The 24,221-nt window shown below is 40.1% G+C and overlaps 1 protein-coding gene across 15 annotated transcripts in view; it reads left to right on the top strand.

The window, feature by feature from the left end:
- The window catches only part of AGBL1 (AGBL carboxypeptidase 1), a 484,353-nt gene that overhangs the window by 83,503 nt on the left and 376,629 nt on the right, over positions 1 to 24,221 (top strand). For all 15 annotated transcript variants that reach the window (XR_015795343.1, XR_015795337.1, XR_015795339.1 and 12 more), the window contains 2 exons: positions 7,728 to 7,881; positions 10,688 to 10,841. Coding sequence is in view for 6 of the 15 variants with exons in the window: in XM_088136392.1 (XP_087992518.1) it covers positions 7,728 to 7,881; positions 10,688 to 10,841 (308 nt within the window). In the remaining 9 variants the exon portion in view is untranslated. The remainder of the gene's footprint in view (positions 1 to 7,727; positions 7,882 to 10,687; positions 10,842 to 24,221) is intronic.

Raw genomic sequence — 24,221 nt, 5'->3', positions numbered from 1 at the left:
TTCACTCACAAAGACAGATGTGACAGCCACAGCTCTGGTCATGTGTCGTCTTCCTTTCTCCTCTCCAGAGTGAGTTTTTTATGTTACTGAGATTATTAGAAACGTTTCTGTCAAAAGAGGTCTTGTTGACAGCACCGCTCACTTTTACTCCCCCTTGCCAAGTGACAGACACATGCACGAAGGGACTTACCACCGGAAAAAAGAGGTATCACGGTAGCCTTTATAAAATGATCTAATTTGCTGTTTGCTCTCCTGGCAACTGTTTACATTGATTATACCAAGAGCAGCACTGAAGACGTGCAGCAATAGCTGAACACAGAATTCCACTGGTCATTTCCAGTGCCTGGTATAACCTCAGCTGAGGCAAAGTGGATGGTTTGAAGCTTGGCTAAATGGATGCTGATTATTATTATTTTTTGTTTGTTTGTTTCTAGGCCAATAGTTGAAATTTCACCTAGTTTTCTGCAAATGTAACCTTATTTTCTTCCCTTTTTCTTGCTTTGCTTGTTGACTCTTTGGTGTCCTTCCTGAGGCAAGATGTTAAAAAGAACAAAGCTGGGGGCAGGAGGCTGCAGAAAAGCTAACTTCTCTTCCAGCTTCCTCATTTTATAGGGAATGAAATTTACCTTTTCAGGTTTGAGGAGATGTGTTTTTGGTTTTGCTTCAAAGACCAATGTGGATGCTTCTGTTTGAAGAATCCAAGGGATTTGAGGGTTTTGCTCTTTCCTTCCTCAAAATATTGAATATTTTTCTTCCTCGCAGATCTGAGGAACCAGATTGGCTAAGTAGAAATTAGATCGCTTTGGGACATTTTGAGTGTTGTCTTGAACATCTGCCCTGCTGTCAATGAGTCTGTTTCACTACAAGCATCATCCATAGACCCATTTTGCTGCCATCAAGCCCCTCCCCAGATTTGCCAATGAAATTGGGTGACAAAGCCATTCATTTTCAGTGGTGTGATTTTAGCCACCCAATGAAACCCATTAAAAAAGAATCAAAATGACCCCTTTCTGTTATGGCAGCATCACTAGGTTACCACAAAGATTCCCTGCAGCCCTCAGAGGTCAATATCAATATCTACTAAAAATTAAAAGTTTAGCTTCTAGCCATTAGAAATTGTCCGCCCCTGTTCAACCCCTGGAAGAAAAACATTGCGGTCAGACCACAGAAGGATCAAAAGCATCATATCCAGAGTTTTCTTTCATGCTAGGACTTTGAACTGTTTGCTATCAAACTACAAATAACATGGTCTTTTTTGGTTAGCAAGGGCATGTACCTTCCTGATTTAAATTTCCTCCCTGATTAAATGGATGGCTGACATCATTTGCTAAGAGACAAGCGAAGGACAAGTGAGAACCACAAATGATGGCCAAGGATGGAATTTTACACACATAATTCCTACTAAACGGACCACTTGCTGGCATCTTCCCAGGTATCTTCCTGTGATTTATTTTTAATATAAGCTTCTTTCCCTTCTGGATCCCATGAATTCCAGCACTCATATCATTTTGAATTTGCTAGAGGGTTGTAAGCTCACTTGTGCATCCAGCTTGGATGCTCCAAAAATGAGTTGGAAGTTTAGAATTGAGAATTCTTGTCTCAACTCATAGCTGGGGAGGGAAGATTAATTCTGTATCCAGTAAGTGTTGCAGGCTATCACATATTATTCCTTTTCTTCATGGTTTTGGCAACATAAAAAATAAAACAAGAAAAGTCAATGGAAAAAATATGATATTCATGGTTGTCTACAGTTTTTTCTAACCACATTGTTTGGTGTACAATTTTTGTTGTATTTGATGCAATCATCCTAGTATATATGTTTAAAAAGTGACTGCCCTTAATATAGGCTTTTCAATATGCAACGTTCACAATTAGCCACACTTTTTTGTTTACATCCAATGACTACAATACACCCATTGGCTACAATATTACTATTTCACATGCATTTTGGAGTGGGGAACAATATGGGTGAACTCTGGCTTGCTTGACTGGGTTGGGTTGGAGTCCATTTTTACAGATCACGTCATTTCAACCCTGTTTGAAATCCATCAGAAATGGGCAACTGTTCTTTACATTTATTGTTGGGGGATGTCAGCCATTCAAGGTAGGACAGATTAGGAAACAGACACCACAATAATAATTGGAACTCTGCTGTTATAGGGTATAATAACAGAATATTATTTCCCGGCCTTCCAAAAAGGATTAAAGAGCTGGTTCTGCCGGTTGGCATTGGGCGATATGGGCCCTAACCAAGCTTGGGGGTGGTTAGTGCCCTGATGATGCTCCCTTGAATGATTACCCAACTCTCCATCTTTCTTGGGAGCTACTTATTATTAGGACTGTTTTATATTGTATTTTAATGAATTTTATCTCTGCTGTAAATCACCCAGAGTTTCAACGAGATGGGTGGTGACCAATATGATAAATCAATAAAAATAAATAAATAAAATAAATTTTGAAAGCCTGACAAAGTTCCTCTCTCTCTCATTATATCAAGAGCTGGGGCAATCTTGAGTTTCTTTCTCACCCCCCTTTCTCTTTCAGGGCTAAGCTGATGTTTATGTAAAATTTATGATTACCTAAATTTGCATTCCTTCTTCAAAGCAGTCTCAATATTCCTCTATGAGAAGCGGGGTGTGTGTGTGAAGAAGACAAGGCAAAGGGGGTGAGGCACTGTCATATTGGAATGGGCCCGGACTTTTTGTTTGGCAGAAATTGTAGGAAGTTGCTTCTTTAGCAACTTTCTTGGGATAACTTTGAAAGATTCATATTGAAAAGTCTCCTTTGGGGTTCTCAAGGCAGTTGTCATACATTTATCCCATCTAAGAATGTTAGGAAACCATGTGCCCAAATGGGAAAATGGACATTGGTGTTGGCTTCCAGTATTTAATACTTGACAACAGCATGATGCTCCAGATTCGGAAAACTGAATCCTCCCTCATTAATTGGTAGTTGCATTTTCTGTAAAGATATTCTCAGAATCAAAGAACCCCATAGAAATTTCCTAGACAAAGAATGTATTTTCTGAATATATTTTCCAGATAGATAAACTGGAATTTCTCTCAGAAAAGAAATTAATCTGGGAATAATATTCATTGTGAGAGCATTCACCTTTCCCCAACGGGTGAGGTTTAATGACTCCCATCTATTGATATCTGAAGAAACCTCTCTATTTGATTTATATGACATGCTACTAACTGAGTTATATCTTTTGGTATGCACATGCCTAGATATTTAATGGATTCGTATACATATGGAATTGATATTCCTTAAATAGATGGGTAAGCACATTTTCACCTATTGGCATCAGTTCCAATTAAAAAAGTATGCAAGCACAAAAATGTCATAATCACGAAATCTAAAATCTATGAGCCACAGTAAAAATATTAATGCTAAGCAGCCATCTCAATACAGATTCTATAGGCAATATTACAATATTTAGATAATTTAACAAGATTACAAGATCCTTATTTGACAGTCGATATTGAAGATAGAATAGATGTGAATGCCTGGAAAATTAATGGGGATATATATATATATATATATATATATATATATATATATATATAGTGCTTGGATATCCTTATAAAATTAGCGTATAAGAAGAAATATGTTATAGCTTCTACAGGTGTCAGACCTTTGAGGTAGTTCAGACAAGAAGCACAAACCATGAATACTAACCCTACCTTTATTGTAAGGTTGCAGTAAAAAAATCTTGCCAATCTGAAAGCATTTTCCCCCTCCTTTACTTTTACTTTCCAGGAAACTAGGGAGGGTCCCTTCGGTGATGCTTCCCACATCCCCTTTTCTTCTGTGGGCTGAGATATCTTTTGCATGATGGTTGTCTAGGCTGTGGCTCTTCCTCCTGTCTCTCAAGGTCCTTCCCACATACCATTTCAACAGGGCTCATCTTAGACAAAACTGACTTTCATACAGGAAGGTTTTCACGTGGCCTCCCACCTAAATATGAAGTCTGATTTTGCTTAGCTTTTTCCAGGTCAGCCAAGGTTAGCTAGGAGTTGCCACCTGCAATGGTCCATCTAAGAACAGGGCTGAGTTGCTTTCAGCTGAGTTCTTGCTTGAAATAGCAACAATCTCTTTGCTTCTGGTTTGGCTAATTTAGCTGAGGAAGGGAGATGGAGGAGTAATTTGATAATGTCTGTAAAGCACTTTGAACATGAAAAACAATCTGCACAGTAAGTGATAATAGCAACAATAATAATTATGATGATTATTAATTACCAGGTAATGCCAGCTGGGATAGGAGGAGGATGGAACGTTTGAAGGAAAAAAGAGCTAACTTTGGGCTTTGACAATTATAAAGTGATTCTGTAGCCCTTTGCCCTGCATTTGCATATTAATTGCATGGCTATTTGTATGACTATCTTCTTTCTAACCACTTTTTTTCTCAGAGGGGAGGGTTTCCAAGGTTGGAAGATGTTGTAGGAGAAGAACATGTCAGTCTGTGATAGCCAGTAATCAAGAATTTGGTAGATCTTTTCCAACTGACAAATGCTATTAAAAGCTCATGAAAGCTTATGCCTTTTAATAACATTGGTTAGTCAGCAAATGTGATCCCAGATTCTTGATTTTTTTTTTTTTTTTGGCCAAGGATGGAGGTAAATTCAGCCGAGGTCAGCAATTTGCAGCCATCAAATCAGGCAGTGTTGTGTCTGTGGGTTTCTGTGTGTATATTGTATTTCTCACACAGACTCTGTCTTGTTACCGTTTTCCCCTTCACAAGTGTGGCATTACATCCCCCATCATCCCCAGCCTTCATGGGGATTCATGGCCATTTGCTGTTCACTTTGAGGGTGACCAATTTGAGGGATGTCATTAGAATAGGACAGGAGATCAAATTTCTGCTGAGCAGAAAGAGAATTCAGGGATCCTAGGGCAAGGACTTACTGTCCTATATCAAATGATAATCCCAGAAATTTTCAGAGGGGGAAAAAACCCTGGTGTGTTAAGCCTTGGCTAAGCTTAAACCCAGAAAATAAAAAGTGATGGGTGGTAGTGATAGAATATTCCAGCATTCCTTGCTCTGCTTCTTCAAGTGATGCCATTTAATCCCTGTGCTGCCAAGTGAGGGACTTGGCAACCTTAATCAATCAATAAACCATGTAGTCCTGGTTACCAGAAAATAGCCCAGTGGATCTTTTAGGAAGAGGGCACAGGACTGCATTGCAAGTCCTTAACATTAGTTAGACTGGCTTGGAGAGACAGTTTGGTGTAGTGGTTAAGGCACCAGGCTAGAAACCAGGAGACCGTGAGTTCTAGTCTCATTCTGGGCACAAAGCCAGCTGGGTGACCTTGGCCCAGTTGCTCTCTGTCAGCCCTAGGAAGAAGAAGGCAGTGGCAAACCACTTCTGAAAACCTTGCCAAGAAAACTGCAGGGACTTGTCCAGGTAGTCGCTAGGTGTCAAAAATTGACTTGAAGAGACAGACAGACAGACAGACAGACTGGCTTGATATGTTCATTCCTAGAACTAGCTTGTTTGTTTCTTATTGCCTGTGTTAGACAGTGGGGGAGGCTTTTGTGCATGTGGAAGACATTTGTCAACATAATCAGCAACCGCTGCATTTTGGGTTTGGGACTGGCAAAAGCTTTAAGAGGTATCGCTTCCAAAAATGAATTTGTGCTGAGAGATTCTTACTAATGTCTTTTCAAGGAAAATCAGAATTATTCCGAATCCCTTGTATGTATGTATGTATGTATGTATGTATGTGTATGTGTGTGTCCACATAATTATTTAGAAATTTACCCCCAACTCCTCGCATAAAACAAAACCACCATCCACCTGAAAAATCAATGACATATATATATTGGCAATTTAAATAGTGTCTCTTGCATTTTTTTTGCATTTTAATGTAGCACTGGGAACAGTATCAATCAAAAAGTGGAAGGGAGAGAATCACAGGGCACTTCAGAGCAGGACATTTCAGCAGTGGAATAATTGGTGCTAGGTGGGGGAAATTATTGTCTAGAATGTACTCGGGAATGCAATTTGCTACGATACTGTCTCTTTGAAATGCGTGAATTAGCTCTTCATCACACCTAATGGGAAATCTTTCACCATCAGCCTTGAAACTGTGACTATTAAAAAAAAAAAAAAATGCCAAAAGGGGAGAAAGAAAAAGTTGTTGTAGAAAGAAAATCTTGGTATAATTCTTTTCTGTCTGTGAGTAAGTGGAAACAAAAAGAACTCAACTGAGAAAGGAAGTGCGGGAGGCATAGATATTCAGAGACAATCTGTGTTCTGCTCTACAGTATTCTCTTCACTGAAATAGCTGAGATATTTTAGTCCATTCTGGGCTGAGAAGGAACCTGTCATTTTTCACCAAGCTCGGGGATAAACTTCCCTCTCTCCCAGCTCTTTCTTCTCAAGAAGTTACAAGGAAGTTAAATATCAAACCAAATCTTTATTAGAAAGTTAAATAAGTAATTTTATTGCATAGAATTAGGAAGCCATACGTATGAATAGGTTCTGCATATAACAGCTCACAAGAAACCTGTTGCATACCTTTGCTTGTTTCAAGGTTCAGATCTGGACCTACCACCTTTTCAAGCCACTTCAGTTTGGTCTATTCTTTTCTTGAAACTCTTGTCCACTTATCCCTTGTATCACAGACAGTTCTGCCTCATGTGAGACTCGGGTGTTCCCACCTCACTCACTTCAGCCCCTTACAGAACCTGCTACATCCTTCAGAAACTTCATCAGGGCCCACTTTATAGCAATGAGTGGAGGTGAAAAGCTACCTGCCAAGGTAAATTTCCATGGCACTGAAGAATATATGGCTAATGGGACAAAATGGAAAAAAAATTATCTCAGTGAGAAGGTGTCCAGCTGCTGTGCCTAAATAAGCCATGGAAGAGATTGCCATCATCTTCTTTTCCCCATAATAATCTGGATATTCAGTCTATCTGGATTGTTGCAGGAAATAAAAAACCAAAATGTTAATGGCTGATAGAAGGCCATGAAGACCTTTTTGTGGCTGATGCCACAAAATTTCCATAATATTTATGGCTAACAATGTCCCAGGGGATTGTAGAGACCCTGAATAGTGGCCTCCAGAATGCTATTGTTCCCATCAGTTATACCAACCTTTAAAAAAGGATCAGGAAAAAAAAAAAAAAACTCTACTGACTTTCTACAAGGCACAAACCTGGAGGATGGATGTAGGAAAGGACACTCTGAGGCCACTTCCTGAACAGGACCCCTCCAAATTGGAGTCAATCTTAGTCAAAAGCCAGTTGCCATTATGGGGCTGAGAATGATTCCCAAAGCAGAAAGGGGCACAATATGGAAGAGAGAAACCAAATTCCACTGACCTCATGGACTGAATTTCTCTGCATGCTTTGGACATGGGTCTCGATCGCTGCTAAACTCCTCTGCTTTTCTTTGCATGTGTCTGCCTGCATCCAGAATAAGGCAGCCTTGAGAGTAGAATTTGACTCAATGGGTAGAGGGTGTGAGAGGAGATTCCCTTCCCACCAGTCCCACCCTATCATTTTGTCTGCCATGGGTGAGTGTGGGCAAATCCTCACCTTTCTGCACTACCAGAAGTAATTCTGTGGCCTGGCTACCTTACTGGAAAAATAACAAAAATGAACACTTCCGATATTTTTCCCCAAAGCTTGTACACTGTACCCTCTTTTTAAATCTTACTTTCTTGGTTTTGAAGGCAGCCATGAAAGCCACTGTTTCTCTTCCTTTTCCCTTCAGAAACCACTACAGAAACTGTCCAGCAGCAGCAGCGGCAGCAGGAGGTCCCCATGGGAAGTCATTGTATACACTCACCTTCAGCCTCGTTTTCCCTCACAAGGAAGATGTTTGCTACCTGGCCTACCATTATCCATACACCTACTCTACCATGATGGTAATGCTGCTTTTCCAGAGTTTGAAGGGAAGGACTCATGACACAGTTGGTCAAAACCCATGGTTAACCAGCACATGCTCATTAACCCAGCATTTTGGCTTAATTTGTCATGCAAACATAGCTATGGAATGTATAGCTAGTGGTGTTCTAACTAGTCTGTAAATGGAAGGTCTCAAGTTGAGTTCAGTTGTTGGTAATTTCATGAGCATTTCCATATAGTTTTGAGGGCAACAATATTTAAGTGGTTTGTTATCGGCCTTCTCCTTGTTTTGCTTTCCAAGTCTAATCTATAGCCCTAAGATTTCCTAGTGGTCTCCCATCTAATCAAAATCAGGTCCTGCTTTTCTTGCCTTTTTGAGATCAACCAGGGTCAGCTAAGTGTTGCCATCAGTTGTGGGCAAGTAATTTTTAGCAGAATTTTAATATTTCTATCACCGCTTGCAAGATTGGGAGGCTTATGTAAAATTGGGGCCTTCCTTCTAGAGTATATAATTGTTTCCAGGGTCAGATAACATATTTAGAGTGCAGTTGTAGCTGGGTGGTCAGTTGAAGAGGTGGTCAATGTGGAATCTGTGTGTTCAGAATACAGATTGGGTCCCAGAATTTACAGGGAGGATTAAGAGAGAACTCTGGTCTGAAGCCCTAAAGAAATACAGCTCATTAATTCGAATAATATTAGTACCCATCTAACAAAAGCTCTAATAATGTCATGGGAAGAGAGAGATTAAACCAGTTGAGAGTCAGGAGGATGCTCCTTGATAGACTGCCCAACCAATCAAGAGTATGCAGTGTGTGAGATAATGTCTGTTTTACTCAGCAAGATTTGGCTATATGGGTATTCAGTGGGTGAGATAGAGTTACAGTAAAAGGAAGAGCTATTAGGAGTAAGAAGGACCTGTTGTGTAAACACTGCCCCCAAAAGTAACAATAAAGGAGGTTTTTGTTTTACACTGCTTTAAAGAAGGAGAGAAATCTTTCTGAAGTTAGGCATAGCTTTAGCTTAATTTTACATTACGCGTCAAACGAATAGAAGGTTCAGTTTCTGCTGCACTAAGATACAGAGAAACATTCATTTCCTGACATTGCCTGAATCATAATTTCATCTTTGGACATCTTTGTAGAGATAAATTTGACCGGGTCACTTAAATAACTCGCAGATTTTCATTACAACTACAAAGCAGTTTAAAAAAAAAAAAAAAAAATCCTGGGAAAACAATTTCATTTTTACAGACTGCATGATTCCCATGCACCCCAAATGAAAAACACACTTCACATATGTGCATCCCTAGGTTTTCTTTTTCAGCATCAGTCTGTACAAACGTGTGTGTGTGTGTGTAGGTGTCATGGGTGCATCTCCCCCTCTCTATCTTCAGAGTGGTAATGAATTCTAAGTGGTTTTGCAACCCAGGAGCACTAGGCATTTGGAAAGGCAATAAAATACTGTAGGGAAACTGACTTGGAAACCCTGTTCACAATCTAATATGCATTTAATAACTGCAGACATATTTACAGCACACTGAGAAGAAACCTCATGAAAGACTGGTATTAAATGCTAGCATTTCTTTGAGTCAGAACCAATTGTGTTTTCTTCAAGGTGATAACAACAAATAGCTATTGATATGTTCTTCTTTGCATTGTTTGCCCGTGCAAGCACAGCCAAACTGAAAACTCCAGCTTTTCATTCAAAACACAACAGTGCATAAGAGGTGGTCTTATATTAAGATAGATCTTTGGTTCAGGCTAATCTGATATTTTTGACTATGACTGGCAACACCAAGTATTTCAAACAGAATTTTTTTCCCCTGGTTTTTCATACTGAAGATGGCAGGGACCAAACCCAGGATCTCCTAAATGCAGAAACATTTTCTCTGCAATTCTCTCTGCAATTTGGTTAGGGTCAGGAGGTGCACTGAAAGAAAGTCAGAAGTAGAACCAGATGATGACCAGGAGGAATAGGACTAATAATAAAAGCATTTATCTTTTCACTCTTGCAGCAAGGTGAATAGATAGTTTAAGTGAATCTCAGCCTAGGTTTTAGCGTAGGCAGAAGACGCCAGAGATAAGGGTAATGGCTATGATTACAACCCCCACATTGTAATGTGATGTGCCAGTTGTTCTAGCATCATTTGTGTTGCTTCTCTGCAGCAGAACCTGTGACGATTGGGTGATAAGAGAAGTCATAAGCATACGTTGTCCTTCTTGCTGCAACTTCTGATGCTCAGCAGCTAGTTGGGCTTGCCAACCTAAGTTTGTAATGCTAAAATGTAGATAATCTAGTTGAAGCATGCCTACTAAGATGGTAGGAGGCTAGTTAGAAGATTCTGGTAACTATAGCATCTGTATAAGGTTAGGGAAGGCTGGTAGTGAAGACTTGATTTAGGTGACTTGGCTATCCCAGAAGGATGCCCCACAAAGGGAGGATTGGGATCTGTAGTTACATCACTTCTGATCAAAAGACCTTTACATTTGGTTTCATAGCTGCACTTCATGATTTATCAGCAAGCAGTCAGGAGACCTTTAAATAGGAAAATGGCTTGAATAATTGTTTATGACATGTTCCCATTATTTAAGTTCATTTTCTTGCTTCTTGTTCTCATAATGCTAAAATCAGAGTTCACACCTGATGATGATGAGAGAGAAGGAAGTTGTCCTCCAGTATCTTATGGCATTGACTTTAATGGGAAGTCTGCCCATGGCCTTGGGGCTTCCAGTTTTATACCTATACTCTACAAGGTGTTGGGCTAGATGGTTTTATCCAGCAGGACTTTTTGTAAATTATTGCATTTTTGTGTTTCCATTTTTGCAGTCCCACCTTGACGTCTTGGAGCAAACCAGGAATAGAAAGAAAGTCTTCTTCAGGAGGCAGACCCTCTGTCACACTCTAGCAGGAAATCCATGCCCTCTTCTTACCATCACTGCCATGCCTGAATCAGAAAGCAGGGATGACCTGAAACAGTTCCGTAAGTCATTTGTTTCATTTGGCTCTTATTCTACTCAATCTAGATCTTAAGTACCACACACCTGAATATTGTAAACTGCATCCAGTAAAACTGTGGTCTGAGTCCAAATACCTTGTCCATTTTCATTGCTGTTGAGAAAAGCTCATTGCTTTGTTACACTTTTGAGAGACTCCTTGAAGCTGTGCTTTGGGAAAGAGAAAGATATGGATCTGATTAACACATTCCACAAAACAGTTGTGTGGTTTGATTGTGGTTCAGTGTGCTGTGTGAACCTAGCCATTGCGGTTTATGGCTTAACATGCTATGGGGGCCCAGTCTGTTCAAGAACCATGGTTAAATAACTAGCTCAGCACTCAGTATGAAAGTAGGCATTGGTTCAACTCCTTGTGTGAAAAATCTATATGAAGGACAGTTGCTTCAGGAACAGATGTCTGTTCAGCAGCTGCTGCTGCTTGGTTAAATGGAATTCAATGTAAGGTACATTCCAGAAAGGACAACCAGAGTTTTGTTGCAATGTTGCAGACTATTGGTTTTTATCGGGTAATTTGGCAGGAAAAGACCATGTCATGTTCAGTCTTGCACTGGGGCAAGGCTCAATAATTATCTACATTTTAGAATTGTTTTTATTAAATATTGAAAAAAGAAGATACCATAAAATAGCTTCAGAAATAATTATCTACGGTTTTGTTTCATGGAAGCAACCTGGTGAATTACAGCTTTTGGAAGTTCATTACCTTCGATTCATTTCCCCTAGCTTTATAGAAGTTCTTTAATTTACAGGACAAGGAAATGATTATGAAAGGTTTTTTTTTAATAGAACTGTTTCAGAATGATGAATGCAGTTCTGATTTGCAAAAATGCAATAGAGGTTGAAAGGTCTTGTTGACAGAAGTAGGAGAGGAAATGTTTTCAGATTAGCCTTTGCTACTTGACAAATGACCATGTGGACACTAGCTGATGTTTGGCCAGGATCAGAAAAAATAGAGGTGTTGCTAGCAATTTTGCTTTTATTATTATTGGTCAATTTTCAAGTCTTTCAGTTCCTGATGAATAATGTGATTCTTTTTTCTGGGATTATATCCTTTCATACTTCATTTTAGAGTAAGCTCGGGTTCACTCATCATGCTAAATATGATTTGGATTTTACACAGTTATGAACCCAGCTATTTTGGCTTATAATCCTGATTCCTACTTTAGCATGCTCTGCAAATGTAGCCAATTGAGATTTATTCAGTAAATCACGTTGAACATCTTGGTTTAGCACAGTGATGGCAAACCTATGACATACGCGTCAAAGGTGACCTGCCACAACATTTTGGGTGACACACCAGTATTCACCAACACCTGACAACAACTGTTCTCCCTGTTTGAGTTACCAAAGAAACTGAGTTTGTTGTATTTCATTTTCGTAATTATTTGACGTTTCTTTATATAATGCATAGCACCACACATGACTGGACTTTATTTTTTTTAAAAAAGTGAATTGTTTCTCTTTTATTCAGGGGGGTTGTGTGCGTGTGACATGCCAGTGGAGTCAAGTTAGGCATTTTCTGAATTTTTGACAAGCTGAGCCCAAAAGGTTCGCCATCACTGGTTTAGCATGTTATGTGAACAAAGCCTGATTTTGCTTCCTTAGAAAGTTCTTTGTATGGATACCCAATATACATAGATAACCAGGTCTGGCAATAATTTAATTATTCAGCTTTAATAAATGGATTGCTTGCCTACATTTGTATGTTTCTTAAGACTCATTGGCTGAATTCATGAGACAATTATCCTCGTTACTGATGCAACTGTTGATGCGATGGTTTTGAGGAACAGCCAGAAGTGGCAGGGGGAACCATTTCTGGGTCCCATATGTCATCAACACCAATGCACATCTGATTTCCAGGATATGAGTAGACTCAGAAAAGACTTTTCAGCATCTACCCTGGACCATTTTCCTTCTTGGAATGAAGGTGAAAGTGGTGTCTCTTCTCTCCACCTGCCACGCATAGAAACTAGCTGAACTGTCCCTTGGATTTTATTTCAATAAATGAGACAACATCCTGTACACCCTATGGGAGCAGATAAGCAATATGGAGGTTGTTGGATAAGCAATATTGTCTCCAAGCTCTAGGTCCCCCCCCCCCCCAATTTATTGCTGCTGTTTCTCACTCATAAAGAAGGAGGTGAGAAGTTTAAAGAAGAAAAGGCAATGCATGAAGCAGTGATGGATATGCTGGAAACAAGGATGGTTTGCAAAGATAAAAAAGTATGGAGTAGTATAGTGCATAGTGCTAATATAAACTAAGTTTTTCTGTATCTTGTAAACTGCCCAAAGTTATTGAGAGGGTAAGTAACTTCTAAATGGATTAATAAGTCAAGTACTGTCAGGTCCAGCCCAAGAACAACAGAGAAACAGTCCAGCCAAGTTCAGTTCTTTTATTGCTTACACCATATAGACAGAATTTTGCCAGACTGAATCTGTATTATTCTAATCTAGTGGATATACCCCGGGATATTCTAAGGAATGGCTATCCTAAATCTCTTCTTCTTCCCACAATCCAGCTCTGGACTGTGTTGTCTCTTGTCTCACCCCCCCTCCCTTCCTGGAATGTGCTCCCTCCTTCCTGAGAACCTGCTGTGTTCTGTAGTCCATCACAAGTACCAGAGAAAGCATTCAGACAGGCAATGTTTTCCCGGAGAACAAGCCCGAAAGGTGATTCCAGAGGACAAGAAGTAGATAGCATTATCCCAAGGAAGGCACAGGATCTAGGTTTCAGAGGTTAGTGGAGAATTGCCTGTGGCTGATGAGTTTCTTGGTGTTGAGAACTAAGCTTGAAGTCCCTCAAAATCAGCTTTCTCTTACTTGGTGCCCTCCATGGTCTGGATGCATTAAACTACGATTCTTATAATTGCCAAGTAGAGAGCTGTTGTCTGAAATATCTAAAGTGTATCTGGTTGAAGGAAGACCTGCCTACCTCAACTTACCTATCCCATTGAGATACACCTTCAAGACATTCTGAAACTGGTGTGGCAGTTCAGTAAGACCTAATTAGATCAACTGTTTCCTTAGTCCTGGGGCTTCTCCAGTGGTATAGAGAGCAAGCTGCTTGGGCTCTGTGGCCACATTTCCCAGGCTGGGCCTGCCACTGGTGTCCTGGTGATTTAAAATATCCATTTCAGGGCTGTTTCAGCTTGCCAATTGTTCTAAGCTTCTGCAATAATTGCTTCTTCCTTATCACCCACAGAACATGGGCAAGAGGGGTAGCAAGCCATCCTGGTATTCAATTCCTATGCACAAACCTATTAAGAAGTGCACGTTTTATACATCCCAGTGGCACAGCCCTTTTCTAATTCTAGAGATATGGATCAATTCTCACAAGCTACCTGAGCCTGCTTATTAAAATGTCATTCTGTTTCTAGAAAAAGAAGAAGAAAAGCCATCTTTGAATTAATTGAGCTTGGTCTCTCGAATGCTCTTGTGCTGGATAAAGCTGACTTTTCAAAGAAGTTAATGTGGTCATTCCGCTCCATATCCCTTGGCTTATGCCCCCTCCCCTATGACCCATTCTGGGATCTGGAAGCTAAGCAAATATCTGTGACTGGTTCTTGCTTAGGAACGAAAACAGAGATTCTACCCAGGACTATTTGCTATGAAAAGTGTAAAGCCTTATTATGCATTGTACTCAGGCTGCATCTTATAGAAACTGCACCGATGGGAAAAATTAAACTGTCACTGAGCCAAACACTTAATGATCACGTTAAAAAAAATTGAGTGGTTACTGTGATAGCCTGTTGAGTTTGAAACTGTGAGATAACTCATCTGCTTTCCATGAGAGCTATGGGTGGTGCCAAAGACTCTTGGGTACCCTTTCATGTCTCTCTCTAGGGTGTGTGTGTGTGTGTGTGTGTGTGTGTAATTGTTTAGCAATTTGCAAACATGTTTGTTTATTTTACTTTATTGTTTAGATTGCCCTCACCTGCCTCACTCCCTATCACTTCTAGCATTTAAGACTGGCAAGTCAAGTATGAGGAGAGCTCTGAATGTAGAAAGTGTGGTATGGGGACGGCTGCTCTACTGGGCTAGGGTTCTCCAGATCTGCGTATGTGTCAACCTCTAGCCTACATGAATAGGTCGGCAGCAGAAAAGCCTGCTCTTCATTTGTTGTGCCTAGCATGGCACAGAAAAGGGTGATGTAGATGAATGAATGGGGAACTCTTGCAAAATTGATCAATACGTTCTGCAATGTGATCCATCTATCTGTCTATCCATTCGTCACAAAGGAACATGTGTGATAGCTATAGATAAATATTGGGGCACTTCAAAGGATGCTATCAAATATGAGTGTAGTCTCTTCCACTGTTAAACAGGCAGACAGAAAAGGCAGAGGCAACATGAGTCTACTGCCACAGTACGCTTGCATGAAGGTTCTGAATGGAGGTTCTTCTCTGTGCCTGGCTGTTAAACCTCTTCCTCACCTTTCCCAGGAGTGGGGCTTAGTCTACAGTTCAGATACTGCCTCACTTACCTTTCCTACTATGATGACTGGCTGTTATTCATTCTATGAACTCCTAGCACTGGGAAGAACCTATTGACTGTCGCTCTGCTTTAATTTATTTAATCTGGTGTGTGCCTTCGAGTCAGTTTTTGACTCGTGACTGTGTGGACTAGTTCCTGCAGTTTGCTTGGCAAGGTTTCAGAAGTGGCTTGCCCTGGCCTCCTTCCTAAGACTGAGAGAGAACGACTGCCCCAAAGTCACCCAGCTGTTTTGTGCTCGAGGCAGGATTAGAACTCACCGCCTCCTGGTTTTTAGCCTGATGCCTGAACCACTATATTGCTTTTGAAGACAAGTGAATCTTGCTAGGGGGAAAAAAAACCCCTCAGTGCACATACATTCTGGTTTTGTATATTTGAAAGAGATCCCCATGAATTGTAATCCTGCTGTATTTGCAAGTGTTCTGCTTAAATTCTGCAGCCTCCCTGCCCGAGGAAACTTATTTTTTTCAGCGGCTTGACAGCAAAAGCTTTGTTAGCTTTCTTCCTGTATTTGCATTATTTTTAAAAAAAAAAATGAAAATGTCAAGCTGTCTGGATCTCATTTGGGAGTAAATATGCATACTTTGGTCATTTCTTCTCAAAGATGAAGAAAACAAAATTCTCACCAACTCTGCATTCAAAGATATTGCAATAGCTTCTATTGCACTCCTGCAATGTCTTCTGTTGCACTCCTGCAGTATGAGGGCCTTATGAAAAGGGGTGGGAGCCTAGAAACAGCTTTTCTGTGGTTGACTCCACCTTGTAGAATAGCCTACCCCAGAGATGTTGTTAGATCTTTGTTGTTGTTGTTTAGTCATTAAGTCGTGTCCGACTTCGTGACCCCATGAACCATATTGCGCCAGGCCTTCCTGTCCTTCACTGCCTCCCTGAGTTTGCTCAGTTTCATGCTCATTGCTTCAGTGGTGCTATCTAACCAACTCATCCTCTGCCGTCCTCTTCTCCTTTGGCCTTCCATCTTTCCCAGCATCAAGGTCTTTTCCAAAGAGTCCTCTCTTCGCATTAGGTGACCAAAGCTTGAGCTTCATTATCAATCCTTCCAATGAGCAATCAGGGTTGATGTTAGCTCTTACCTTGGATCATTCCATAAGACTATTAATCAGAACCTTCTGGAGGTCCTTTGATGGTCAGCACTGCAGTGATTAGATTGGGGTGGTGCCCACGATTGTCTTATTTTTTTTTCTATTTATCATATTTTTATACTTTTGCTTGTTACTATTGTTATGGATTTATAATTGTGAGGACTTTATGTTTTACAGCTTATTTACATGGCTAACCACCATGAGTCACTTCAGACTTGGCGGCATAAATGCTCAATAAAACAAACAAACTCTGATTCAGTATTCTATAACAAGGCTGAATATGGAGGGATGCCAATCCAGAATTGTAATAGCTAAACACTCGAAGCTCTCTGCCAGAAAGGAAGGACTTTGTAGTTTTCCCTACCTTTGGATTTTGTTAAATCTCAAGTATGTTCTGCCCCTCTTATGAAGACTTATAAGTACCCTGGGCAATTTTAATAAAAACCAATGAACAGGAACAAAGATGTCCTCAAGTCAAGCTTGACTCCTCATGACTTCATGGACACTTTCATGCAATTTTCTTGACAACAACATGGAAGCAATTTGCAATCTTTTTCTTCCAGGGTGCATTTTTTGACTTTCCACTTTAGTCAAAAGCTAACCAGGGGACCCAGCTTAGCTTCAAAGATCAGCCAAAGCAGGCTAGGTTGGCTATCTTCTCAAAATATAAACCCAGTTACATTTTCAACCATTATTCTCAAGACATCCACTAAAGAATTCTGTAGAATGGAGTGAAGGATAATCCTTTTTACATCCAAGGCCTACAGTTTTTATTTGGGAACTTATTTGGGTAACCAAAGGCTATAGGGTGTGCAGTGGTATAATCACAGGAAAAGCTGGACTTTTTGCCCTTTTCTTTAAATATTCAGTTGTGTGTGAGGAAGATTCTCTGCTAAATCAGTGCACATAACAATATGTAGGAATGACCTTGGGGGACAGGAGGAAGACCTGCAGACTAGAAAACCATCATGCAAAAGGAATCTCAGTCCACAGAAGGAAAGGGGGCATGGGAAGCATTTCAGAAGGGACTCTCCATAGTTTTCCGAAGAGTACAAGAAAAGGAGGGGAGAAATGCTTTCAGACTTGCAAGATTCTGTTACTATAACCTTACAATAAAGATAGAGCTAGTATCCATTGTTGTGCTTCTTGTCTGGACAATTTCGAAGGGCTGACAGGGCATTAAGCCTAGAAGTGGCTTAACCTCCTCCTCCTCCTCCTCCTCTGATAGAAAATTATGCCGACATAAATGAGTACTTCACAGGTCTGCAGGTTACATGTGGCCCATGGTCAATGGGTTAACCTCCACTCAATTAAAGAAAATCATGTCCTTTCTAGAAAATGTCATGATATATTAATGGAAATGGCGAGCTCAGCTTGGTGCATGCTCAGACTCTGGTAGCTTTCCAGCAAAATCCATTTCTTAGGTCACCTGTATTGCTTGATCCATGTTTGGAAGAGGTTTGGAAGAAGCCTGTCCTTTTCAGTAAACGCTGCTTCCCCTGGCCCTTCCCAATTAGCAGCACCAGCAGAGTAATGAGAAAGAGGAGCAGTGAGCAATGGCCATTTTTGCCAGGCACTGTGAACTAATGATTGTGTGGAAAAATGTACACAGTTTAATTAAGCACATTGATTAAATCAATATGTTTCAAACAGCTTAGTGCTCCAATCAGCTTAATCTCATTAAATGTAATTTGGGCCTCAATAATTGATTAATAATGCATTAGGGTTTATGAATTATTGACTCCTGAGTTATTATAACTATGCCTTCTCCCTGCATGACAGGCATTGCTGCATGTTAATTATGAAGAAGACATACTCTTCCCCTTTCTTTTCAGTAACTTTTTGGAGGAAGAAATGGTGTTTCTGAGCTGACATAGGAAATGTATGAGAATATGGCCTTTTTGGAATTGTTCCATTGAGTAAATATATAGTTAATGTGTAGCATGCGGGATATAACCAGTGTGAGTTTGTGATGACTCTCCATGGTGGACCAAGTAGTGATTAATATCTTGGGAAATCATCCATTGAATGATGGCCATTCTTGGGTTTTGTGCTAGGGGGCTCCACCAAGTAAATGTGTCCAAAGAAATGATTCCTTTTAAACGTAGCAGGACTGGGTACAACACCTAGTGATTAGCCCACGCACTTTACAACACAAACCATACCAACTCATATCTGTTGGTTTGGGGTAAAATAACTATATAAAATTTCTGATAAGTTAGATAAGTGATCTAATTTATAGTTAGATAAGTGTATTTTAGTTTTTGTTTTTTTAAAATCAAACACCCCTACATTGGAGATATCATCAAGTAGTGTCCTGTATAAACCTTAGTCACTGTAGTCCCTGATATAGTAGGTTTTCCCATCCCTATTTGTAGTAAGGACTGGTTTCCTTACTAAGCTTTCCTTCAAACTATGGGTGCCATTGAGGTGATTCCTTTGCTGATGAGCTAGAAATGGATTATACAGAGCTATTGTCTAGTTTCTTTTCCATGCTGCAGCCCTAGAAATAAATTATAAGGATGCAATGCAGGGACCCCATGTTCACTGTTCTGCAAGGACTCATTTCCTGTGCTGCTCAGAATGGGTGGGAACCAATCTGATTGGTTCCAGGAAGGCCTTCACATACCCAATGTGTGCTGGGCTTCCAGTCACCAATATTTATCTTGTAGAAGGGTGAAATATGGCACTCGAGATAGTAAACTCCTTCTAAATTGTGAACGAGCTTTGAACGGTCCCTGATATCCCACCCAGACTGTGACATGGAACAAATGTATAGATTTCATGGAGCTCTGCATTTTCTGAGGTTCAGTAGTAAATTCCCATCACTTGTCCAGTGCTAGACAGGTATGGTTGAAAAGGTCACATGTTGTGATGTTTAAGCAAGAACTGTCTAGGCATTCAAGCTGAACCAGACAGAACATCTTGCCAGACTATAAATGGTTGATAAGACATACTTTTTGCACTCTTATCCTGGGCCAAGAGGCAGTTCTAGCAAAGATTGGTGGTATAAAAATGTCACTATCATTTCTAGATAGAGCTGAGAAATTCCTCCTGAAATCTAGAATTGCTGCTGCCCATGAATTTTGACTGATTTTGACCATCTGCACCAATGATCTGAGTCACTAGAACACAGCTGCCTGCATAGCCATGAACATCCCTTCTGGATGACTTTGCCCAACTTTCTCTCTCCTGCTTCTGACTTCTTCCATCTCTTCATCCTTGGGACCCTTAATCTTTCTCTGTTCCATCAAATACTGAGTTGCCTTTGATCAACTGTTTCCAGGAATTATTGCTGACCATTTTTGAATCCCATATTCTTTCTTTTTTAAATGTGTTTTTAAAGTTTATTCAAGTTGGGCAACTTCATCTTTCTGGCAGTTTTCTGGATATGTTTCCTCCCCTTTCCTTCTTCCCCAGACAGAACACTGCAGCAGCCCCAAGCATGCCATGTTACTTTTCTCTCTTGCTCAAACAGAGTTATCCTGTCTCTACTGATTGGGATGGTCCTGGAGGAAAAAGGAAAACAGAACCTACATGCTCAGTGAAGAAAGAGTACTTAGTAACAGTGGGGTAGTGAACTGACAAAGGGTGTAACCAAGAGGAATTAATTAGATGCCTTCAAGTTGCATTCTCCTCCTAGTAGTTGAATGGACAAACTCTTGCTCTTTTATCTGATTCATAACTCTTCCAAACACATTCTAGTCATCTTTTAAATCCCATCCACCACTTTTTGGTTTATCATCCCCTTCTGTTGTCTCAGCTTCACCAAACATGTTCATTTTTCCCCTCATTATCAACTTGCATCGCATGTCCAAAGCGTGTGGATTAGGGCAACCCTGGTTCAAATCCCCCTTTAGTCACACATTGACATTTTTTAAAACTTCAGGTTCAAGTCCCCACTCAACCATGGAACTCATTTAATGATTTGGGGCCAGTTGCACTCAGCCCAACCTACCTTGTACAGTTGTGAGGAGAGGAATGAGGTATGAACCTATCTATGCCACTTTGAGTTACTTACAGGAAAGGCAAGGTGTGATTAATATAAGAAACAGAACATTATAGGGGGCATAATATTGTTGGACCACATTGTAGTGATGTCACAAGAGTGGAAACAGTTCTCCTTTCCCTTAATAAGTATCCTTTACTTAATGTACAATCTTCATTTGCTCTGAGTCGAAATTCAGCAAGAATTAAAAGAGTTTCATTCATGGGGTGAAATGTCTTTTAAGTGCAAGCCACTCAGAGTCATTAGAAGTTGGGTGGCCTCAAAATTGTATTAATGAATGAATGAATGAATGAATGAATGAATGAATGAATGAATGAATGAATGAGCTGCAATGCCATGGCTCCTTCATTCCCAACCCAGCCCATTTTGCAACCCCTAGAGCCCTCCCCCCTCCAACTGCTGCAAAGTGAGAGCAGAATTACCTTCCATTTTTTGGCAAGAATCCCCATTAAAACAATCATGTAAACAAGCATTCAGCCCCCCCCCCCCCCCGAAAGAAAGAAAAGCCAAGATATTCCTGAAATGCCATCCCAAACCCTAAGTGCATCATGAAGCTTTGCTCATTTTGCATCAGGTGTCACCAACCACAGCCTTTGCTTCCTCCCTAAAAGACCACCTAACATTTGCCTACCCTGCCTTAAAAAATAGAAGTTGTGCCATCTGTTTGTTTCGGGCTGAAACCTGGCTGTTCATTTCCCTATTGCTCTTCCCCAGTGAACCTGTTTTCTTCTAGAAAAGTGCTTTATGTTTATTTCTAGCCTGCAGATGAGTTAATTTTTCTTACCTGGAGACCCGGCTTTGAACATTTAATATTTGCCACTCTTTTTTCATATTCCAGCTGGGTTCCTGGAATACAACACCCACTTCCCCTTCAGTTGCACACAGTGGAAAGATGAGGGAAAGAAGAATATAATGGCTGAACCATTGTCTTCAAAAGAACAGATGAAAATTTGCTTTGTTCCTTAATAGCTGTTACAAGCGCCTCCCTTTTTCATCCCACCTAATCTCTCTTGAAACACAATATTTGTGTCAGATGAGAATGAAAACAGCTGAAACTGGGCTTCAACGTGAATATTAATTGTGTGAAAGCCATACTGTGAAAAATGCACAAAGGCTTTGTGTGTATGTGTGTGTGTGTGTTTTTGCTCTTCAGAGAAGCATTTAGCACCAGCTGCATTCCCTGTGCAAAAATCATTTAGAAAATTCAAGGCATTTTTAAAAATGATTTTGAAGATGTTGTGGTGACAGGGTTTTTTTGAGTGTAGTAAGAAAAGGGCACAACATAAGACCTCATCTCAGACTTACAAGCTAAAAGATCAGATGTAAAAGAAAATGTGTGTGTGTGTGTGTAATAGAAAGATAGGGGAGCATATTAAGGCTCTAATTCTTCTTATTACAGTTCTGTACAGCGTGGGCAGCTGTTTCTTTCTTTCTTTTTCTTTTTTTAATCCCCCAGAGCCAAGAAATTTGCACCATCAACATTCAGGAGTGATTTTCATTTTTAAAAAACCAATAAAATAGCTTTGTAGGCTTCCCTAGACTTAACATGCCCAATTCAGTTATTTTTAAATAAATCCTCCTCTCCCCACTTTGAAAAAGTGGTCAAAAATCTGTGACAGTATCTCCTCTTGTTGCCCTCAGAACTAATGTGAAAAATAGAGTTTAAAGAAAGGGACCGTCTCTCCAGCTGCAGAATATTTGGCCGCCCTTGCTTGATATTACATTTTGAATGGCTATATTGATTATTGTTCACAATCTGAATAGGAAGCCAGTTGGCATAGATGATAATGCAAAACAGACACACAAATTGACAGGCAAATTAATAAACAGATGGCTGCAAAACATTGACTGAGCTGGTGGAATGGCCACCAAAGGAGATAAAATGGATATTAGTTTCCCCCTGCCATGCCAATGAACTTTGCTGTGGTGTATGGCCTTTGTCTTCTCTTCAAAAGTCCTAATGCCAGTCAATGTCAGCAGTATTAAACTTAGATGGATTGATTATCTACAGTATATACTTATATATCTATCGCATTATTTGGAGTAAGCAATGCTATACAAAGCCACTCATCTTTTTAATTATCATTTAAGAAAGCTTATATGGCCTCAGGTATTCCTGAAAATGAAGAGGACATACAGGGCATGACCTGAAGATACTTGCAGCATGCCAACCTCTCATTTTCAAAAGAATGACCATCAGCTTGGCAAACACTAGTGGGACATTGTACCTCTGGCATGCCATATGGGAAACATCAAGCTAGTATGGTTGTGTAAACCCAGCCAATTGTGGTTGGATCTATAAAAATAATTAAACAAACCGTGGCTTCATGTATGTGTACTATGTCTTTGTATGTGCTGTGGGGTGTACCAAGGGAAAGGAAGAAAGAAACAACTGTTCTTGGATTGTCCTCCCCCTATCTTTTAAAGGTACATTAATGAACCCTCTGTAATTGGGTCTGGATCAGATCTCAGAACTGCCAAGGCTTGTTCTGGATCTTAACTCCATTTTCTAGCAGCAACGCTTTCTCACTAGCACTTTGTAAAATGATATCTCTCAAATCACTAGTGCATTTAGAATTTAATTTGCTCTATCAGTTGCAATTGTCATGCTACTTAGTTGTGGGGGAAATGTAATTTCCTTGATAATTCTTTTTTTTTTTTTAATAAGCCTTTGTCTCCCCCTTTTCTTTTTTCTTCACCAAATTCATTTAACCAACTGTAATGGGGAAGGAGAAGCTGAACTTATCAAGGATGTTGCCTTTAGGTTTTGTTTTTGTTTTTCCAGGAAGCCACTAGATACAACAAAGGTTGGCTCCAAACACTTGATCATTCCAAACATTCTGTCTTACCCAGCAACACTGCATTGTGCTTTACTGTGACTGAGAGACAGAATTCATTCCTGATGCTTGATGCAATTTAGCATGGGTTGTCTTCAGTCAATCAAAAGTTGGAAAGAGTGCACTGGCTGTTTCAGAAGGTGAAGAAGATTATACGGACTCATGTGGTTCCATCATTCTTTCTTCTCTACCTACCTGGCTAGTCATTGATTCTCCTGAGCAACAAGGGCCATATAAAAGATTTCAGTTGGGTTTGCATTTCACACTAGGCTAACATGCAGTTAACAGTTTATTGTAGTCTGTGAATCCTGATTGAATCCTGAGCTCATTCAGTAAATCTGATGATGGGTTCCAGTCATTGTCAAGCCAATAGAGATTGGAGGCTCTCTTTATACTGCCCATTTAGTGCTTAGGCATGTGAATGTTGGGGACATGGTTTGCATGTGCACTCATGTCTCCTCTCAGTCAAATAAGTAAATATGACTCCATCTTAACCTATGCCATGATTTCTGTTTCAGTTTCTAAACCTAGGCTGTAGAGCTGGCTGTACCTCAACCCTGATGGTAGGGATACAGGGATGATGGTAGGGACACAGCTGGATTCAGATTACATGCTATAAAGCTGTGAGGGTCAACTTGGGTCTGCCTCAGGGAAGAATGGTGAATGGTCCTATCACATCAAGGCAATTTTGTTTTAGTACTATACTTTAGATTGATGCTTGGGGCTTCCACACATGCACTGAGTATGTACAGAAACCCATGTATCCAGTAAAGTGAGGTGATGTAGCCAAACTTTGTTGTTTGAAGTAAGTTAATGCATTTTTTGGGTTTGGAGAGCTACTTCACTCAAGCTTTCCCAAAGTAAAGTCCCCCTTTGTGCAGACTTAATATCTGGAATGCCAAAGTTGATAAA

The sequence above is a fragment of the Python bivittatus genome, unplaced genomic scaffold (assembly GCF_059951505.1).
Source record: "Python bivittatus isolate LINGU-HERP-01145 unplaced genomic scaffold, Pbiv_v1 ctg000140_np1212, whole genome shotgun sequence".
NCBI lineage: Eukaryota > Metazoa > Chordata > Lepidosauria > Squamata > Pythonidae > Python > Python bivittatus.
The sequence above is the reverse complement of the archived record's forward strand: the minus strand, read 5'-3'. Positions and strand labels throughout refer to the sequence as shown.